At 54.6% G+C, this 16889-nt stretch overlaps 1 protein-coding gene across 1 annotated transcript in view; it reads right to left on the bottom strand.

Annotated features, from left to right (window-relative positions):
* Positions 1–5760, bottom strand: part of Alox15 (arachidonate 15-lipoxygenase) — a 7811-nt gene extending 2051 nt beyond the window's left edge. Inside the window, exons 1-8 of the mRNA XM_055594314.1 lie at positions 5626–5760; positions 4009–4213; positions 3720–3801; positions 3520–3642; positions 3302–3405; positions 2953–3113; positions 1587–1730; positions 609–818 (exon numbers count right to left, since the gene is read on the bottom strand). Coding sequence (XP_055450289.1) covers positions 609–818; positions 1587–1730; positions 2953–3113; positions 3302–3405; positions 3520–3642; positions 3720–3801; positions 4009–4213; positions 5626–5760 — 1164 coding nt within the window. The remainder of the gene's footprint in view (positions 1–608; positions 819–1586; positions 1731–2952; positions 3114–3301; positions 3406–3519; positions 3643–3719; positions 3802–4008; positions 4214–5625) is intronic.
* Positions 5761–16889: the final 11129 nt, after the last annotated feature.

The raw sequence follows: 16889 nt of genomic DNA, 5'->3' as shown, positions 1-16889 counted from the left end.
GGATGGCCAGGCTCTGAGGGAAAGGATGGCCAGGCTCTGAGGGAAAGGATGGCCAGGCTCTGAGGGCACGTGCGGCCGAGGCTCCCTGGCCCCCGCACCGGCAACCTGCTAATTCACTTGGCCTGACCAGTGCCACAGGCAGCTAGTCACTGCTCCCTGGCAATTGCTCGTTCATTCTCTGTGTTCTCTTTTCAACAGTCTTTCTTGGTCACCCAAAAGAATCTGAGCCTCCAGGACGCTGCTTTGGCTCTCGGGGCTCTGGTTTCAGAACTCTGCAAAGTCCGCCGTGAGGGACCTGTCCTGCTAGCTGCTTAAGGGACCTGTGCTGTTACTTGCATGGTCCCTCTGACTGGACAGAATCATTAACCCATTCATGTCTATGTTTGTCCTGTGTGTACATGCATGTTCTATACATAAGAAGAAGGCAAGCTCCCGTCCTTTTGCCGGGAACCACCTTTATCCTGCCTTGAGAAGTGATCTCCCTGAAGGACCCTCCCCGCCCTCCTGTCTCATCTTCCTGAGCCCAGATGCCGAAGAGACCTTCAGGAGGCAAGAGTGATGTGTGTAGGCAGAGATCGGCAGGCAGAGCAGAGCTGAATCAGGGTTACCTTAAAGACAGGGTGCACGGAGGGCAGGCACCTCATGGTGGCCACTGCGAAGACCTCAGCCGTCAAATGCCCCCTCAGAAGATGAGCCTGCAGCTCGTGCACCTGTAAGTCAGAGCTGCGGACCCAGCACTTGGCCAAGAGCCAGTCCACCGGGGGGTCCGTGGGCGTGAAAATCGGTGGTGGGGTGGACCCAGTTTGGGGCAGTTCAAGCTGGTGCAAGGTAAGAGCGTGGAGAAAAGTGCTGGATGTGAGGCTGCACGCCGGGTGGGGGCTCGGCGGTCCCTGCTTCCCCATCTCACACCCGTGCACGCAGCCTGCCCTCTCCTCATCTTTCCACACCACCTCTCCACAAAGGAGGTGTGCGTGTGTGTGTCTCAGCTGCTGGTTGGAGGATTTGCACGCGTCCTCATTCAGAATTGCCAGGACCAAACACGGCCTACGGGAGTCTGCCCTTTCGCTCGCCCTGTTTCTGGAGGAACCTGCCTGGCTCCCGCTTTCCCTGTCTCCTTGACTCTAGGCTAGCGGGTGCTCGCCCTGCTCTCCATCTCCTCTCTGCCCCACCCATCACCTCCCACCCCCTGAGAACCTAATCCTGCTGGAGCCCCTTCCTCTCTCCACTCTAACACTGATGACGAGGAAGAGCTGTCCACACCTTCCTCCTGAGCTCCATCTCAGTGCAAGCCACAAAGCCCTCCCTGGCTCCTCAACCTAGTGCTCTGAGCTCTGGGGACAGACCCATCCTCCCCACCCTCCTCCCAGGAGCCTCCTGGACTGGCTCAGTCCTCTGCCTTGGAGCTTGCACAAGCTGACTAGTCTGTCTCTCCAGCAAGGCCACAAACCCTTAGAGTGAAAGCCTACCCTTCTCTGCCTCTCCTGCCTCCTTGGTGCCTTAGGGCAACGCCACTGCCAGGAAGCAGGAAAGAACCTGGAGCGCGGCTCAGCTGGGGAGGCCGCCCTGGGGACTACCCCACCTCTCACCTGGATGGCTATGGGCAGCAGCTGCCCATCAGGCTGCAGCTTCAGCATGACCAGAGGGGCGGCCAGGTACTGCTGGCTGCAAAGGATGACGTTGGCCTTGATTCCATCCAGGAGAAAGTAATCGGCTTCAAACAGAGTGCCCTTCTGCAGAGGGAGGGAGGCCAGGCGGTGTCGGCAAGGAGCGCCCGGCAAGGAGAAGGAAAGGGCCTGTCCCAGCAGCCACCTGGCAGTGCCGGTCATTACTACCTCATGACTCGTTTTTTAACATTTTTAAATTACATTCGTTTATATGTGTGCATGCATGTGTGTCTGCACGTGTGTGTGTGTGTCTATAAGCACGTGTGCATGTACGTGTGTATATAAGCATGTATGTATGAGTGCGTGTATGTACATATGTGTATGTATGGGTGTAAGCGTGTGTGTATGTCATATGTGGGCACATGTTTGCCATGACAGTGTATGTGATCAGAAGTCAACTTATGGGAGATTTTCCTGCACAGGTCCTAGGGAGTCAACCAAGCTTGTTACGCTCGGCAGCAGGTGCCTCTATCTGGCCTTATCACGAGTAATCTTGTTGTTGTCGTTTGAGACAGGGTTTCTCTGTGTAGCCCTGGCTGTCCTGGACTCCCTTTGTAGACCAGGCTGGCCTTGAACTCACAGAGATCCGCCTGCCTCTGCCTCCTGAGTGCTGGGATCACAGGGATGTGCCACCACGCCCGGCTCACAGGTCATTTTTATAGACTTCATTGAAATGACCCCTTATCCCAGGAGAGGAAGCTGAAAGGCTTTCCTGGCACAGGGGTCTCTCGGCAGTTGGGAGCCAAGGAATACCACAGAGCCACACCACACAACAAACTCACACAAGAGAGGAGAAGCACAGCAGCCATCCCTAGGCGGAGGCGGACAGAGGCGGGCTGAGCGGAGGGCAGGCTTGTCTAGGGTCGCTACCCACAGCGGTCCACTCACTCACTCTACACTGGGCTCCTGGCGTTGCGAAGCCAGAAGCTTTGCTCGGCAGTTAGCCTTGAATAATGGGGTGGGGGGCTCCAGGTCCCGGGTTAGGGACAGGCCAGGGCCAGGGTGGTTTTCCATTGGCCTGTTACCCTAAAGAAACAGATCCGAGAAGCTGGACATCCGGCTTAAAGCCGCACACAGCAACACCACGGTACAGATGCAAACCAACGCTTCCCCACGCTAGGCCCTAACTAACGCAACCCGCCTGACCCGGATTCCCTTACCTGCACCTCTCCGGACCCATGGCCACCTCTGAGCGGTCAGCTTGTCCCTGCTCGCCGCCCCACCTCCTCGCACACCCTTCTGAGGTAGAAAGGCCGTAGCAGGATCTTGCCGGGCTCACTGTCCATACCTTGAGCTCCCCGTCCAGCTGGGCCTGTAGCTTCTCCATCCCGGGAGGGAACACCAGGCGGGAAGGAAGACGGGTGGACCGCCTCAGGAGAATGGGGTTTGCACCATTGAGAAACTGGTACCCAAAGAAAGCATCCTCCTTCCACGAGTCTCGAACCCGCTCTGCGGGGGAAATGAGTGTGTCTAAGATCCAACTTCCTGGTCCTTCCAACACCCACCAAACCATCCCTATCTGACCCGGACTACCAGAGAGGGCAGACAGGAGCCTCCGAATCCCCAACAGAGTGTCCTAATCTCCTCACACTGGAAAGGGCTGGGGGTAAGAGAAATTTGGGGAGAGGCGAACCTACCAGCCAGCTTGGTGTGACCACTCTTGAACACCGAGCTGAAGTCATCTAGGCTCGTCCAGCAGGTCACAGCGTTCAGGGGAAAGTTGAGAAGAGTATCTATTGTCCTTCGGGGAAGAATGGGGCAAAGGGTTTGCCGGTTCTACCAAACAGTCCAGCCAAAGGCCCCACAGACTAGACCAACGCCCCTTCCCCTCCCCCACCGGTGCCCTCGCTCCTACCCCAAAGCTGACGAAGCTTCAAACTCAATTCTTTTGTCCTCTCGAAATCGCTGGTCTGCGGGGAGTTCGGACAAACTGGCCGCCGCCACGTGCAGGAGCAAGCCATCCTTCCAGCTGCCCCACCTGCGGGGCAGAAGGCATCAGGCCCTGGTGCCCCCCCCCATGCGGCTCGCTGGGCGCCGGGCGCCGGGCAGGCTCACCTGTACAGCCGCCGCCGCTCTTCCAGCTCCTGCTCCCTGTGCTTCCTGAACAGGCCCTGAGTGTCCTCAACCACGGTGCAGCCTAGAGGCGGAGCAGGACACTCTGGGACGCCTGCCCACAGCCTGCCAGGTCCCTGCCAGGGGTCCCTCAGCCAGTCCCCAGCCTCAGCACTGGGCCAGCTCAAACAAACAAACAAAGCAGGCCCCAGGCCCCTGCTGGCACAGCTCTTCCCCGCACACCTGAGGCTCCGCCCCCTCGCCATCTCCACAGGCCCCACCATCTGCTCACCAGTGCCCTCGGGGAGGGTCAGGACGCTGGTGCCCTGCACCCATCGGTAGCAGGGGAACCTGTACTCCGCTCCTTGCTCTCCGGGGCCCGTCACGGAAATCCAGTTGCAGAACCAGGCGTCGTCCTTGAGGTAATGCCACTTTTGCACTTTCACGAACAGCAACGACCCAAGGTACTCTGACACACGCACCTTGAACTCAGCCTCCTGCAGATGAGCACAAGATGGTGCTGAGGCTGAGTTCTGCCTCACCTGGGCCACAGGCAAAGCAACGAAAAGGAAGCCAGAAAGAGGGGTCCATGACACATTCTTTGCCTCAGCCAAGAGTGAGAGGGTCGGAGATGGAAGATGGAGAGGGGCACTCCTTCACGCCCTTCATCCTCCCTTGGGGAGGGCTGTGGGGGAGGGGAGGGAGGATGGAAACCCCCGCCTGAAGCCCAACAGGAACACAGATGAGGTGGGAGCGGCCTCCAGGCAAAGGACCCAGGGGAATCCACTCAGCCTGAGCCAGGATGGCTAGGGTTTGGTCTCCAGGAAGAAACCTTGGAGGCCTTGGAGGGGGTTGGGGAGAGAGAGTGAGGTCAAAGGGGACCCGGGGCAGAACCCATGGAGAGAGTAGAGGCTGAAAGGACCAGTTAGAGCCACCAGGGCAAGGACCCAGAGAACCAGATCCTGAGGGCCACTGTAAGCCCGAGGCTTCGCGGTTATCAGGGAAGCAGGCTTCCTTTGCAGTAACCCTAAGACAATGTACAGATCTGAAGATCTGGGGGAATCTGAGAGTTATACGAAAAAAGGAAAGAGAAGGGAGGGCAGGGCAGGGGAGGGGAGGGGAGGCGAGGCAAGGAGAAGAAGAGAAGGGAGAAGAGAAGGAGAAGAAGAGAGTGGAGGGGAGGGGAAGGAAGAAAGGGGAGGGGAGGGAGAGGGAGAGGAGAGGAGAGGAGAAATCCAGACTCCACCTTTCTTCCCTCCTGTCTCCCCCTCACGCCCTCCGCCCTACGATCAGAGATCCCGTGTCTACAAAGAAGATAGGAAATTCTATCTTTTAAAAACAGGTCGGCGGCTGGCGCTGCTGACGCTGTTCAGCAGAGTTCTGTGAAATGAACGGCGCACAGGAATCCCCACTCTGCGAGGCCAGGCGGCAACAGCAGCCGAGCTCTCCAGGTGCCTGGCTGTGCGCGCCTCCCGGGGCTGTGCGTGCCTCTGCGGTGTGCGCGCCTCCCGGGGCTGTGCGTGCCTCTGCGGTGTGCGCGCCTCCCGGGGCTGTGCGCGCCTCCCGGGGCTGTGCGCGCCTCCCCGGGGCTGTGCGCGCCTCCCGGGGCTGTGCGCGCCTCCCGGGGCTGGCCTCTGCGGGTGTGCCAGTTTCCCGGGGCTGTGCGCGCCTCCCCGGGCTGTGCGCACCTCCCGGGGCTGTGCGCGCCTCCCGGGCTGTGCGCGCCTCCCCTGGGCTGTGCGCGCCTCCCCGGGGCTGTGCGCGCCTCCCCGGGGCTGTGCGCGCCTCCCGGGGCTGTGCGCGCCTCCCGCGGCCGTGCGCGCTGCGCTAGGGTTGGGGTGGGGGGGGCCCGTCGGGGCTCCTCGGGATTCCTCCGGCTTGAGGCCTGCCCAGGCGGCCCGCAGCTCACCGAGTTCCGGCAGGGTCGCAGCAGCTTCCCGAGCGACGCCTCCCCGTGCCGCCCCACCAGCCACAGGTGGACCTCGTTGTTGGAGCCCGCATACAAGGAGTCCCCGGTGGAGACGCGGATGCAGTAGACACCCATCTTGCGGATGGAGTTCTCTCCCTTCTGAGAGTCAAGAGGGCTGGGGCCACTAAATAAGAGCCAGGGCCTCACCCCTGTTCAGGGTTGAGCAGGGTTGGCACAGTGCCAGTCAACCCCGCCTTTGCAGGGTTCCCCAGCACTTGCCTAACTCCAGCCCCAAAGGCCAGAGCCCTGAGGGTCTGCGGGTGAGAGAGGGCAAGGGGAGGAGGGGGAGGAGGGGGAAGAATCATCCATCCCCTGTCCTGCAGGAAGACCTGGACTGACACTAGACCAAGGAAGGAAGCCCTGATGGTTAGGAAGCGCCACACACCTACACACGCGCACACAGACACATGCACGCACACACGGACACACGCACCTGCACACACAAACACACATGCTCTCTGTCACACACACACACACACACACACACACACCCCACGTCACGAGTTGGCTCATCTATGCTCAAGGACAATCTCTCGGCCGCAGGGCAGGGCCAAAGCTGCTTCCCTCCCCCACTCGTTCCCTGAAACCCCGAGTACCAGAACCACCACGCACACCCCATCTATTTCTGGAGAAACTTGTGCCCTGGGTCAGCTCCATTCACCCTTCCGAATCCTGAAGAGAGCCGGGCTTCTCAGGGAAGTGTCTCCCACGACCATGCAGAGAGAAGCAGCTTCCCCCTTCCCCACCCGCAGAGGTGCACACTGCCTGCTGTCTGTGTCTGTATCACCTACTCGAGGGAGCATCTGCTAGAGCATACCCAGCCAGACCTTGACCACATCCAGCCAGACCTCGACCACATCCAGCCAGACCTCGACCACACCCAGCCGGACCTCGACCACACCCAGCCAGACCTTGACCACATCCCGCCAGACCTCGACCACATCCCGGAGAGACCTGCTCATCTGTCGTTGTGACCCCTGCAGTGTGGCCACACTTACAGCTTCCTTCTGACTCTCAGACGCGTGGCTGACACGGAGTAACAGAGCAGCCTTTGGCGCCATTGTGGCAGGGAGGGTTAGAAATGGACTGAAACCAACGAAGTCAGTGGAAATGTGTTGGTGACAGTAGCCGTCGCCGCTGTCAGCCCTGCGCACACTCCCAAGCTGACAGCTACCTCCCACAGAAACGAGAACCACAAATTTCCTAAGTCCGGGTAGTTAAAACTGAGGCCAACGTAGCCTCGTCACGCTCGGACATCCGGGAACTCCGCTCACGCGCATTGTTCTGTAAACACTTTCTGCTCCCTGATCAAACGGAAACACAGTGGTGACACAGTTCTTATTGGAAATTCATGCCCCTCCATGCTGGCTAATGGCCATCACAGCTTTTCGACGAGAGGTGCCAAACTTGTGGGTTTTACCTTTCCCCTGCCCACCCAGCTCGTGGTGGCCACGAGTGCTTGTAACCCGCAGCGGGGTCCGTGTGGCTCAGTAAACGCTCCTCTCGGGTGAGAACAGCCGCCTACCACACCAGGCCTGTCTCACACTCTCTGCTCTGCATTTTGGGCTTTCCCACACACACACACATTTAACACAGATCAGGAAATCATTTCACGTCAGCGCACAAAGCCCTCCCTTGTTTGAGGTCGCTCTTGTTGAGCTGTAATAATCTACCCACCCTATAAACAGGTATCCAAGGTTCTAGCAATCTCTTGTAACTGTGTTTTGCTTAGAGCAATAACTCTCGGACTCACTTCACCTCTCACAGGTAAATATGGCAATGGCACAGAGTCCCACAGAGGCAGTTCATAAGGCAAACACACGTGTAATCTTGGCAGAAGGTAAGAAACCCCTTGTCATGGGCTGGAGAGATGGCCCTTACTCTGTGGCAGGGGACCTGGCTTGGTTCCCGGGCCTGCATGGTGACTCGAAAGCGTTAACTCCAGTTCCAGGAATCCGACCCCAGCTCACTCTGTGAGCAGCAGGCAATTGTGCTCTCTTGCGTGTGAGTGCTTTGTCTCGTGCTCACAGAGGTGAGATGGGGTCGGATTCCCGGAGCCGGAGTTGATGAATGGTTGTGAGTCGTCATGTAAGTCCTGGGTACCAAACCAGGACCAAAGTAAGGGCCATCTCTCCAGCCCATGACAGGGGATTCCTTACCTTCTGCCAAGATTACATGCGCGTTGGCCTTATGAACTGCGTCTGTTGGACTTTGTCCCCACACGCAGGGAACCGGAGGCAGAGCCTCGGGGACAAGCTATGGAACAGCACGTCTGTAAGACAGGGGCTTTCAAAGACAGAGCGAAGAGGCTGCGTGAGTTATCTCAAACCCTCACTCTGGGGAAGGCGGCGTTGGTGACAGGGACCCAAGCGGGAAGGCCACCGTTCAGCAGTCTTCAAAGCTTCCGGTGGCAAGCAAACATTCCGGCCTCCTCGGGGTGCTGGGAGCATCTCAGCTCCATTTGTGCTGACAGTGTTCACAGATCGTTTTTTAGCCAAAACCGAGGGCTCAGACTGAAACCTTCAAAGGGAAAGGAGAAAACAGAAACACGATTCCTCCAGCCTCGTCAGGAATCAGCCAGAACGCAGAACAAGGACAGACACCCAAATAACCACAAGCAAGAAGGTTGGGATAGCGGCCTGGAGAGTAGCCGCCAAGTGTGTCTGCTGTGATTAGTTTGTGAAAGGCCGGAATTCACAATAACACCCAAAAGCAGGAGTTACTGTGAGCGGCTGCAGCTGGGCATCACGAGGCCGGGAGAGACGCTGAGCAGGCGAGAGCACTGGCTGCTCTTCCTGGGACCCTGGGTTCAGCTCCCAGAACCCACAGGTGCCTCGCAACCATCCATAACTCCCACTCCAGGGGCCTGCACAGTCTTCCTGACCTCCTCAGGCACCAGGCCTACCCATCACGTAGACACACACGTGCAGGCAAACACACCCCGACGCATAAACTGAGGAAATCTTTTTGAAGGTATTTTAATACAGAATTGAGTGAGTAGTTACGACCTTGGCATCTTTATAGGTCTGAATTAGAGGGAGCATTATTACATACGTGTGTGTCTTCTAATCGCACAGCTGTTTACAGTTGTTTCCGCTGGTGAAATAAGTGGATGAAAACAGTGACCTGTGTGTGAGCCAACTAGATCTGGAAAACACTGGAACGCTTCCAGAGCCCAGAAGCTCTGAAGGGCACATGTGTTCACACGTGATAACCCAGCAGGAAGGTGTTTTGAACAGTTAGCCAGCGTGGCTGCTGCAACACCCTCATGGAAAGAAAGGCCGTCCTCGGATTCTGAGGGAGTCAGCTGCTCTGTGGGCGTGCAAGCAGCCTCCTCCCTCAGAAGGTCCTGCTGGGCCACCCGTGAGCCAGGCACTAACGAGGCTCGCAGCTGTCTTCCAGATAGCAAGACACTGCAACAACCATCACATCAGCAGAGCAAGGGTCCCATAACCCTGGCCTCGCAGACAGGAAGGAAGACATCGTTTCAGAGGAAAACCGGAGTAAAAAACCAAAAGCTTATGTGGGAAATCTCACACAAACACACACACCGAGAGCTGAGCAGTGGGCTCATATGCTTTTAACCCCAGCACTTGGGGGCCAGGGGCAAGGTAAATCTTTGAGTTGGAGGCCACCCGCTCTACACAGTGAGTTCCAGGACAGTCAGAGCTGCACAGAAAAATCCTGTCTTGAAAAAACAAGAAAAAAAGAACAGCAACAATAAAATGGAGGCAGCAGAAGTTTTACTGAAAACATCAGATCGCCGACCACAAAACAGGCTCCTGAAAGAGCCTGAGTCCGGAGCCCAGCAGGGCCGAGAGCTGATAGTAGACACTACTCCTAAGGGTGTGGAATAGGTCTGACGAGACTTCCACAACACAAAGAAAACACTAAGGGAAATATTTCAGTGACCTTAGACTTTCGTCATTCTGTACAAGGGAAAAGACGCACACATGAAATTTCCAATTACAACTTAAGTTGCTTAATCTCTTTAAGACAAAGTCTCATCTGTGCCATGGCCGCATCCCAGGCGAAGCTTGATGAGGTTTGCGGTCGATATTTAAGTAATGAGTATAAAAGAAGCTTTATGGTTTTGCCATTAATATATACATATTAAAGAAGCTTTGCTCTCCCATGTTCTGTGGATATGTTCACAGAGCCACATTAGACAAAATGTGTGTTTCAGTGTTCTCTCCACAGACAGTGACATCCCCAAACATTAAAGCTTCTATCAATGTCAGGCCTAGTGGCACAGACTGTCAGAAAGTTCAAGGACAACTTGGCAATTTAACGAGACCCTGTCACAGAATAATATGTTGGAGGAGGAGGAGGACGTGGCAGCTGTGACCTGGCTTCATGTCAACTGGACATAAGCTAGAGTCATTTGGAAAGAGAGAAGCTCAGCTGAGAAAATGCCCCAGCAGATGGGCCTGTAGGCAAGCCTGTCTACCATTTGTCTTGATTGGTCACTGAGGAGGGAGAGTTCAGTTGACGATGGCCATCCCTGGGCTGGTGGTCCTGGTGCTGTTAGAAAGCTGAGGAAGCGGGTACACAGCACCCCTCCATGGCCTTTGGCTCCTGCCTCCAGGCTCCTGCCCTGACTTCCCCGATGATGGACTAGAAGCTGAAAGATGACAGAAGCCTTTCCTCCCCACGCTGTTTATGGGTGTGGCGTTCTGTCATAGCAACAGAAATTCTAAGACAGCCTGGGATCGGTGTTTAACAGGACAGCGTTGAAGCGCCTCGCACGGAACAATCTCCTCAGCGAGAAACTGCCAGCAATGCACACAGGTGAGCGCCCGAAGCTTTACCTCAGCAATGGCCAGCCCTACGCAGCAGGGTGAGGTGGGGGCGGACTCTCACTCCCTAGAAACTTCAGGACTTGTAAGTTTCAGAGGAGCATGGGTTATTCTCAATCTCCACTCCTCAACCTTGGACAGACACAAGATTGCACACAGTGGCGCGCAGGTACAGGGCGCCCCCAAACTGAAGCCCAGCTTTCCTCAGACACGAATAAAGTCAGAAAAAGCCAAACAACATAAATAAACCAGCCTCCCTAGACATGACGCAAACCCCAAAGAGCGACTAGAGAATTGAGAAGATGTCCAGAAGTCAGTCACGGTGGCCGCGGACAGCCTCCGTGAGGTGAGGTTCTGATGTGAGAGGCCGGCAGTGCTGCTGCAGCACCTGAGGCAGGCGGGTGGATCTTCGTGGGTTCAAGGCCAGGCTGGTCTACAGAGTGCGTCCCAGGACAGCCAGGGCCACACAGAGAAACCCTATTCCAAAACCCAACAGTTCTGATGTAAGTGTGAGGTTGAGACGTTGAGGAAGATGGGTGCAGGCAGGCACTTCCCTCTTACTCGGAGCAGAGAATGGAGACTCGTCGTTCTTCTGTCTTAGGTGAGGAAATCCTGAACCCCAGCCCGTACCATTATAAGATTAAATGTGGGGTGAAGAGGAGAGGATGTGTCTATCATGGGAGGAAGGTGATCTCTCAGAGCCGGGACACACTGTGGCAGCTGGTCTGCACAACGCCCAGCGGTCCCGACCCCAGGAGTCTCAGCATCAGAGGCGCAGTTACGATAATGTCACAGTCTCTGTGCCGCACTGTGTCGTGGGTAGTTGTGGGTAGTCTGGTTACCTGGTCACCATCTCTGTGCCGTACTGTATCATGGGTAGTCTGGGCAGCCAGAAGCTCTGGCAGAGTGGTCACGTGACTTCCCACGGTGGCCTCCCAGATGGGACGGTGCTTTCCCTGCTCCACCCACACCTTCCCAGCAACTGAGTCTGAGTCACTGCTCTATTGCGGTGGAGGGACAGTGTCACCATGGCGACTCTATAAAGGAACCCTCTAACCGGGGCCTCCTAATCCTGTTTAAAAGTGCCACTCGCACGCCTGTGGTCCCAGCACTCTGGGAGGCAGACGCAGGTGGATCTCTGTGAGTTCAAGGCCAGCCTGGGCTCCAAAGTGAGTCCAGGACAGCCAGGGCTACACAGAGAATCCCTGTCTCAAAAAGAAAAGAAAGAAAGAGAAAGAGTTGCACCCTGGAGACTAAGTAGTGAAATTTCTGAGCTACGGGGCCATTCTTCAAACACCACAGACTGGGAGAAACCAGATCCACACTGGGAGACCCAGCACTGTATACAACAAGGAACTGGGCCTTCTCCCAGAGCCCTGGGGCTGAGGCCTCCGGCCAGCTACCTGGGAGCGGACAGTCTTGGGAGCAGCTTTGACAGCTCTGGTGAATCCTCTAGATGGCCGAAGTCCCAGCTAACATCTTGCCTGAAGACGTGAAAGAGGCATGAACTCAACCACTAGCTGGCCCTTAAAGCTATGCACAGCCAGTCTATTCTTTATCACCATCACAGTTTGGGTCACAGAGACACAGTGATAGTTAACGTGGGCTACGTCCTATTTTCCAAAACCTCAACCACCACAAGCTTGCCAAAACATTCACGACGAGTTGAGCACTTAGAAAGATCAGTCTTCCCTAACCTGCTCATCCCATTAGCTGCAGAGTCTTTGAAAAGACAGATTGCTTAGGGCTGTGCTGTGGCTGTGCTGTGCCCTGTGCTGTGCCCTGTGCTGTGCTGAACCCTGTGCTGTGCTGTGCCCTGTGCTGTGCTGTGCCCTGTGCTGTGCTGTGCCCTGTGCTGTGCTGTGCTGTGCTGTGCCCTGTGCTGTGCTGTGCCCTGTGCTGTGCTGTGCTGTGCTGTGCCCTGTGCTGTGCTGTGCCCTGTGCTGTGCTGTGCTGTGCCCTGTGCTGTGCTGTGCCCTGTGCTGTGCTGTGCCCTGTGCTGTGTGTCTTCTACACCGGCTCCAGGATTCTAGTTTCCTTTCTTCTAAGGTGTTTATCAGTGATTAGTTCTCTGCCTTGGCTTCTTAGGTACAGATGTCTGCAGGTCCAAAGCTTGCTTTTGTCTTTGTACTTTTGCGTTTCTTACAGTTCAAACTTGTTAGTTATGAACAAGAAAGGTCATTTGTTCATATTGTCTGTCTCAGCTCCAGTTCAGTCTGTCGGTTAAAACCCGCTTAGGCATTTCTTTGTGGGACTTTTCTAGCTTGGAGTGGAGTTGTCTTTAAAAACGTTTTTAAACAGATATGACAGTATCTCATGTAGTTCAAGCTAGCTCCTGTTATATAACAGAGGCTAGCCTTGAACTCATGGTCCTTTTGCCTCTTCGAAAGAACTGGGAAAATACAGGCAAGCACCACAAGGCCAGGGTAGTTGGATTTTCTGCTTTCTAGGAAAGCCTGTAAGAGGCTTGGGTTTCGTCTTTTTTTTTTTTTTTTTTTAAGGATTTACCCACTTATTTATTATTTATACAGTGTTCTGTCTGCATGTGTGCCTGCACGCCAGAAGAGGGCACCAGATCTCACTATAGATGGTTGTGAGTCACCACGTGGTGCTGGGAACTGAACTTAGGACCTTTGGAAGAGCAGCCAGTGCTCTTAACCTCTGTGCCATCTCTCCAGCCCCAGGTTTCCTCTGTTTAAAGCATTGTCCAGAAGCTTCCTGAGGTTCAGCAGAGTTGAGTAGCCCAAGTACATAAAACTTGGACTGTGCCTGGCACTGAGCGAGAGGGCTGAGGGAAAGGGAACTTTGGAAGTTGGCAAGAGTAAAATGCTCAAGAGGGAAGAGCTGGAAGGGGGAACCTGGAGTTGCGTGCATGAATTTATCCAAATCCTGGGTTGATCCCAGGGATGTGCATGCAAAGACAGATCGACACTAGCACAGCAATCAACGTCTTCGAGGGATGGAATTACGACCCAAACCGCAATGTAGGTTCCAGACTGCGAGAAAGGAGAGAGCAGATCTGGAGCAAGAAATCTCAGGCAAAGGTTTTGGCCCCGAAACCACGGAAAGCAAGACAGATGGTGAGGTCTTGCTGCTGTGTGGTTCCCCTGGTGGATAGGGAGAAATAGTGAATCACTGGAGCCAGGACACCAGCAGCCAACCACAGAAACCATTCCACTCAGCCCGTTGAGCACGGGTGGCCAGAGGGCGGCTGCATCTCCAGGGGCCCTCAGCATGGGCCCAGCTCAAAGGCTGTGTTCTTTTTTAAGTTTAAAATGACACACACACTCTCTCCCCCCCTTCCCTGTCTTCTTCCCTCTCAACCTCTCTCTCTCTCTCCTTCTCTCTCTCTTCATGCATCATGTGAAAGTCAGAATGTGGGAGTCAATCTTTTCCTTTCAGCATGTGGTTCCTACATATGAAACTCAGGTCACTGGGACTGCAACAAGCACCATACCCACTCAGCCACCCAGCCCGCTCAACGTGCAACTCTCCGACCAGCTTGTAGGCACCCCCACTGAGGACTCTCCTCTCCAGCAGTTGTTCAGGAACCTTGTCATGCGGAGGGGCTCCTGAACTTGGTAAATTCCCTTTACTTCCGGGCCTTTCATGTTTCATTTACTTAAGAACTTCCTTCCTCTCTCCAGGAGAGATTGTGTTAGTTTGGAGGAGATAGCTCACAATGCAAAACAAAATTATCAACGTTCTCCAGAAAATTCGATGGTGCTGAGACTCGCTCACTCTAGTTTTCAAAATGTTAAAGATAAACTTCAAATTACTTGATATAAAAAGAATTTAAAAGATTGCTCTAATTCTCAAGAAAAAGAAAATCAATAGAAATCGGCCGTGAGGTGACTCAGTTACTAGAATTATTAGACAAAACTAAAACATCTATTAAAACTGTGTTCTGTGAAACTCCCAGCAGAACTGTGAAACTAAATAGAGGTTTTAGAACTGAAAAAAAGTCTGAAGTAAGACTCAGCAGTGAAATGGAGGTCACAGAGGAGTCAATGAACAATGAGGAAAAATTTAAGCCTACGAAAATAGAGAAAAATGAATTAAAATAATGGGGCTTTTTGGTTCGGGGGACATACTAAAATCCAGACAACCACGTCACGGAGGTCCCCAAAGAGAAGAGAACTAAGCATAGAATGCTTTTTGAACAAATAGTGACATAAACCCCCCAAATTTAGCAACAGGCAAAATGCTCAGATTTAGAGAGTAACTGTTAACTCCCCTGAATTCTGCTCTTCTGGCTTACCTGTTTTCTATTCGTTGTTTTTTATTTTTGTTCTTGCTTCCCTGCCTGCGTTAGGGTTATTTAAGTATTTTGGTACTTTAGCTTTTCCTTTGACTTTTCAGGGAATGCTCTAGGACGCATGACAGATCTCCCACAGTCTCCTTAGAGTTAACGGTAAGAGCTTTGCCACCATTCGGCTCCCCTTCTTTCATTTTTTGGTTTTTTGAGACAGGGTCTCTCTGCCCTGGCTGTCAAGTACTGGGATTAAAGGCGTGTGCCACTACTGCCTGGCAAACATTTCAGTGGTAAGTTCAAAGCTTCTCATTCCTCCCCGTCTCCTGTTTCCTGGAGCATCCTGAGCCTCTGGCAGCAGATGGCCAGAGTCAGAGACTTGGATCCTTCCTATGTACCCGCTGCCTGAGAACCCTGGCTCAGTGAGCGGAGCAGAATGAAGGCTGTTCCGTTCCTAGTGTGTCACATACACTTCTTCAGAGCCCAGATGGCAGCATATGCTTGTCACATTAGCAATGGGAGGCAGGGGTTTGGGGAGCCATGGTCGAGTTATCCTGGGCCGTACGGCAAGCTCAAGTGCAGCCTATGCTGCAGGAGCCTCCATCAGACATGATGTGCTTATGAAGGCTTCTTGGCAGATTCCATTCTTTCGAAAAATGAGAGGTCTTAAGAGGCTGAAGCACATTAGCATATTAGCACCGATATCCTGGCATCGGCTGGCTCAGGTTTGGCAGCATTGAGGAGAACATCTCTGTTTTAGGCCCTGTACACAGGCAATCAACTCTCTTTTGCTCCAGCTGCCCCTGACGGGACTCTGAACTGCAGCGTAATCATCAGTGGGGAACGTCCTGTGCTTTTATGTTTTAGGGAAACTTTTCTTACATCTCAAACTTCCATGAGGAAGTTCCTCAAGGAACCCAAAGATGTTCCAAAGTTGTGTGGAATCATCAGAATGCCTGCTCCCTCTGGTCCCAGCTCCCAACATAACGTCTGTGATGGGCGCTGTGTAGGAAACTGGCTCACTGCACTCGAAATCCCTCCCCACGCGCTGCTTCGTGATTCCCACAGCAGGCCAGAGGCCTGCGGGAGGGCCCCAGCGGGCAGTGCGGCCACTCGCTCTCTCATCTTGCCCTGGCTCCCATGGGCTGCTGGGAGCGGCAGTGATAACCCAGCAGACTGCCCAGCTGGGCCCTGCTGACAAGATGCTGGGAAGTGGCAGGGCGTCATGAGATGGCTCAGTTGGCAACATGCCTGTCTTTCAAGCACAGACCCGAGTTAAATCCTCAGAGCCTTCGCGATAAGGTTGGACGTGGCGTGAGTCTTCTGTCCCAGGGCCGGCTCGCTGGGGCTCACTGTCTAGCCTGCTTCGCCCACTGGTGAGCCCCAGGCCAAGTAAGACCCTGTCTAAAATAAAAAGCTGGGTATCGTTCCTGAGGATGATACCAGAGGTCGTCTGATGGCGTCCACACACACACACACACGGACACGGACATCGTGCTGTGCGTGGGCATCGCACACGCATGAACATACAGGAAACAGAGGCCAGAAGCCACTGGAGAGCAGCAGCACCTTTGTCTTCAGGTTGCTGGTGCCACCTCTGTTTAGTGTCCACGTGGGGAGATGACACAGAGGTGGACAGCGGCCATCGCTTATGCAGAAAAGCTCTGCTCAAGCCTGCGCCCTCGACTGCAGCCAGCGTTACCTGTGGGCGGCCGCTTTTAAAACGCGCTCAGACCGTCTGTGTCATCGCACTGGTGGCCTCTCATTCTGCACCGCTGTTATTTGTCAGTTGCTTGGCTGAGTGACAGGCCCTGTGACAGCACCTCAGTGAGTCATGTAGTCTCCTCACTGCCCTTTGGTGCTGAGGACCAGGCCCAGGGACCTACATGTGCCACAGGGATGCTCTTTTTCTGAGCCACATCACAGCCACGTAAAGCTACATCACATCACATCACAGCACAGCACAGCACAGCACAGCACAGCACAACACAGCACAGCACAACACAGCACAGGGCACAGCACAGCACAGCACAGGGCACAGCACAGCACAGCACAGCACAGCACAGGGCACAGGACAGCACAGCACAGGGCACAGCACAGCACAGGGCACAGCACAGCACAGCACAGGGCACAGCACAGGGCACAGCACAGCA

The sequence above is a fragment of the Psammomys obesus genome, unplaced genomic scaffold (assembly GCF_907164565.1).
Source record: "Psammomys obesus unplaced genomic scaffold, mPsaObe1.curated_primary_1811, whole genome shotgun sequence".
Taxonomy (NCBI): Eukaryota; Metazoa; Chordata; class Mammalia; order Rodentia; family Muridae; genus Psammomys; species Psammomys obesus.
Note: the sequence above shows the minus strand (reverse complement) of the source record. Positions and strands in the feature narration are given on the sequence as shown.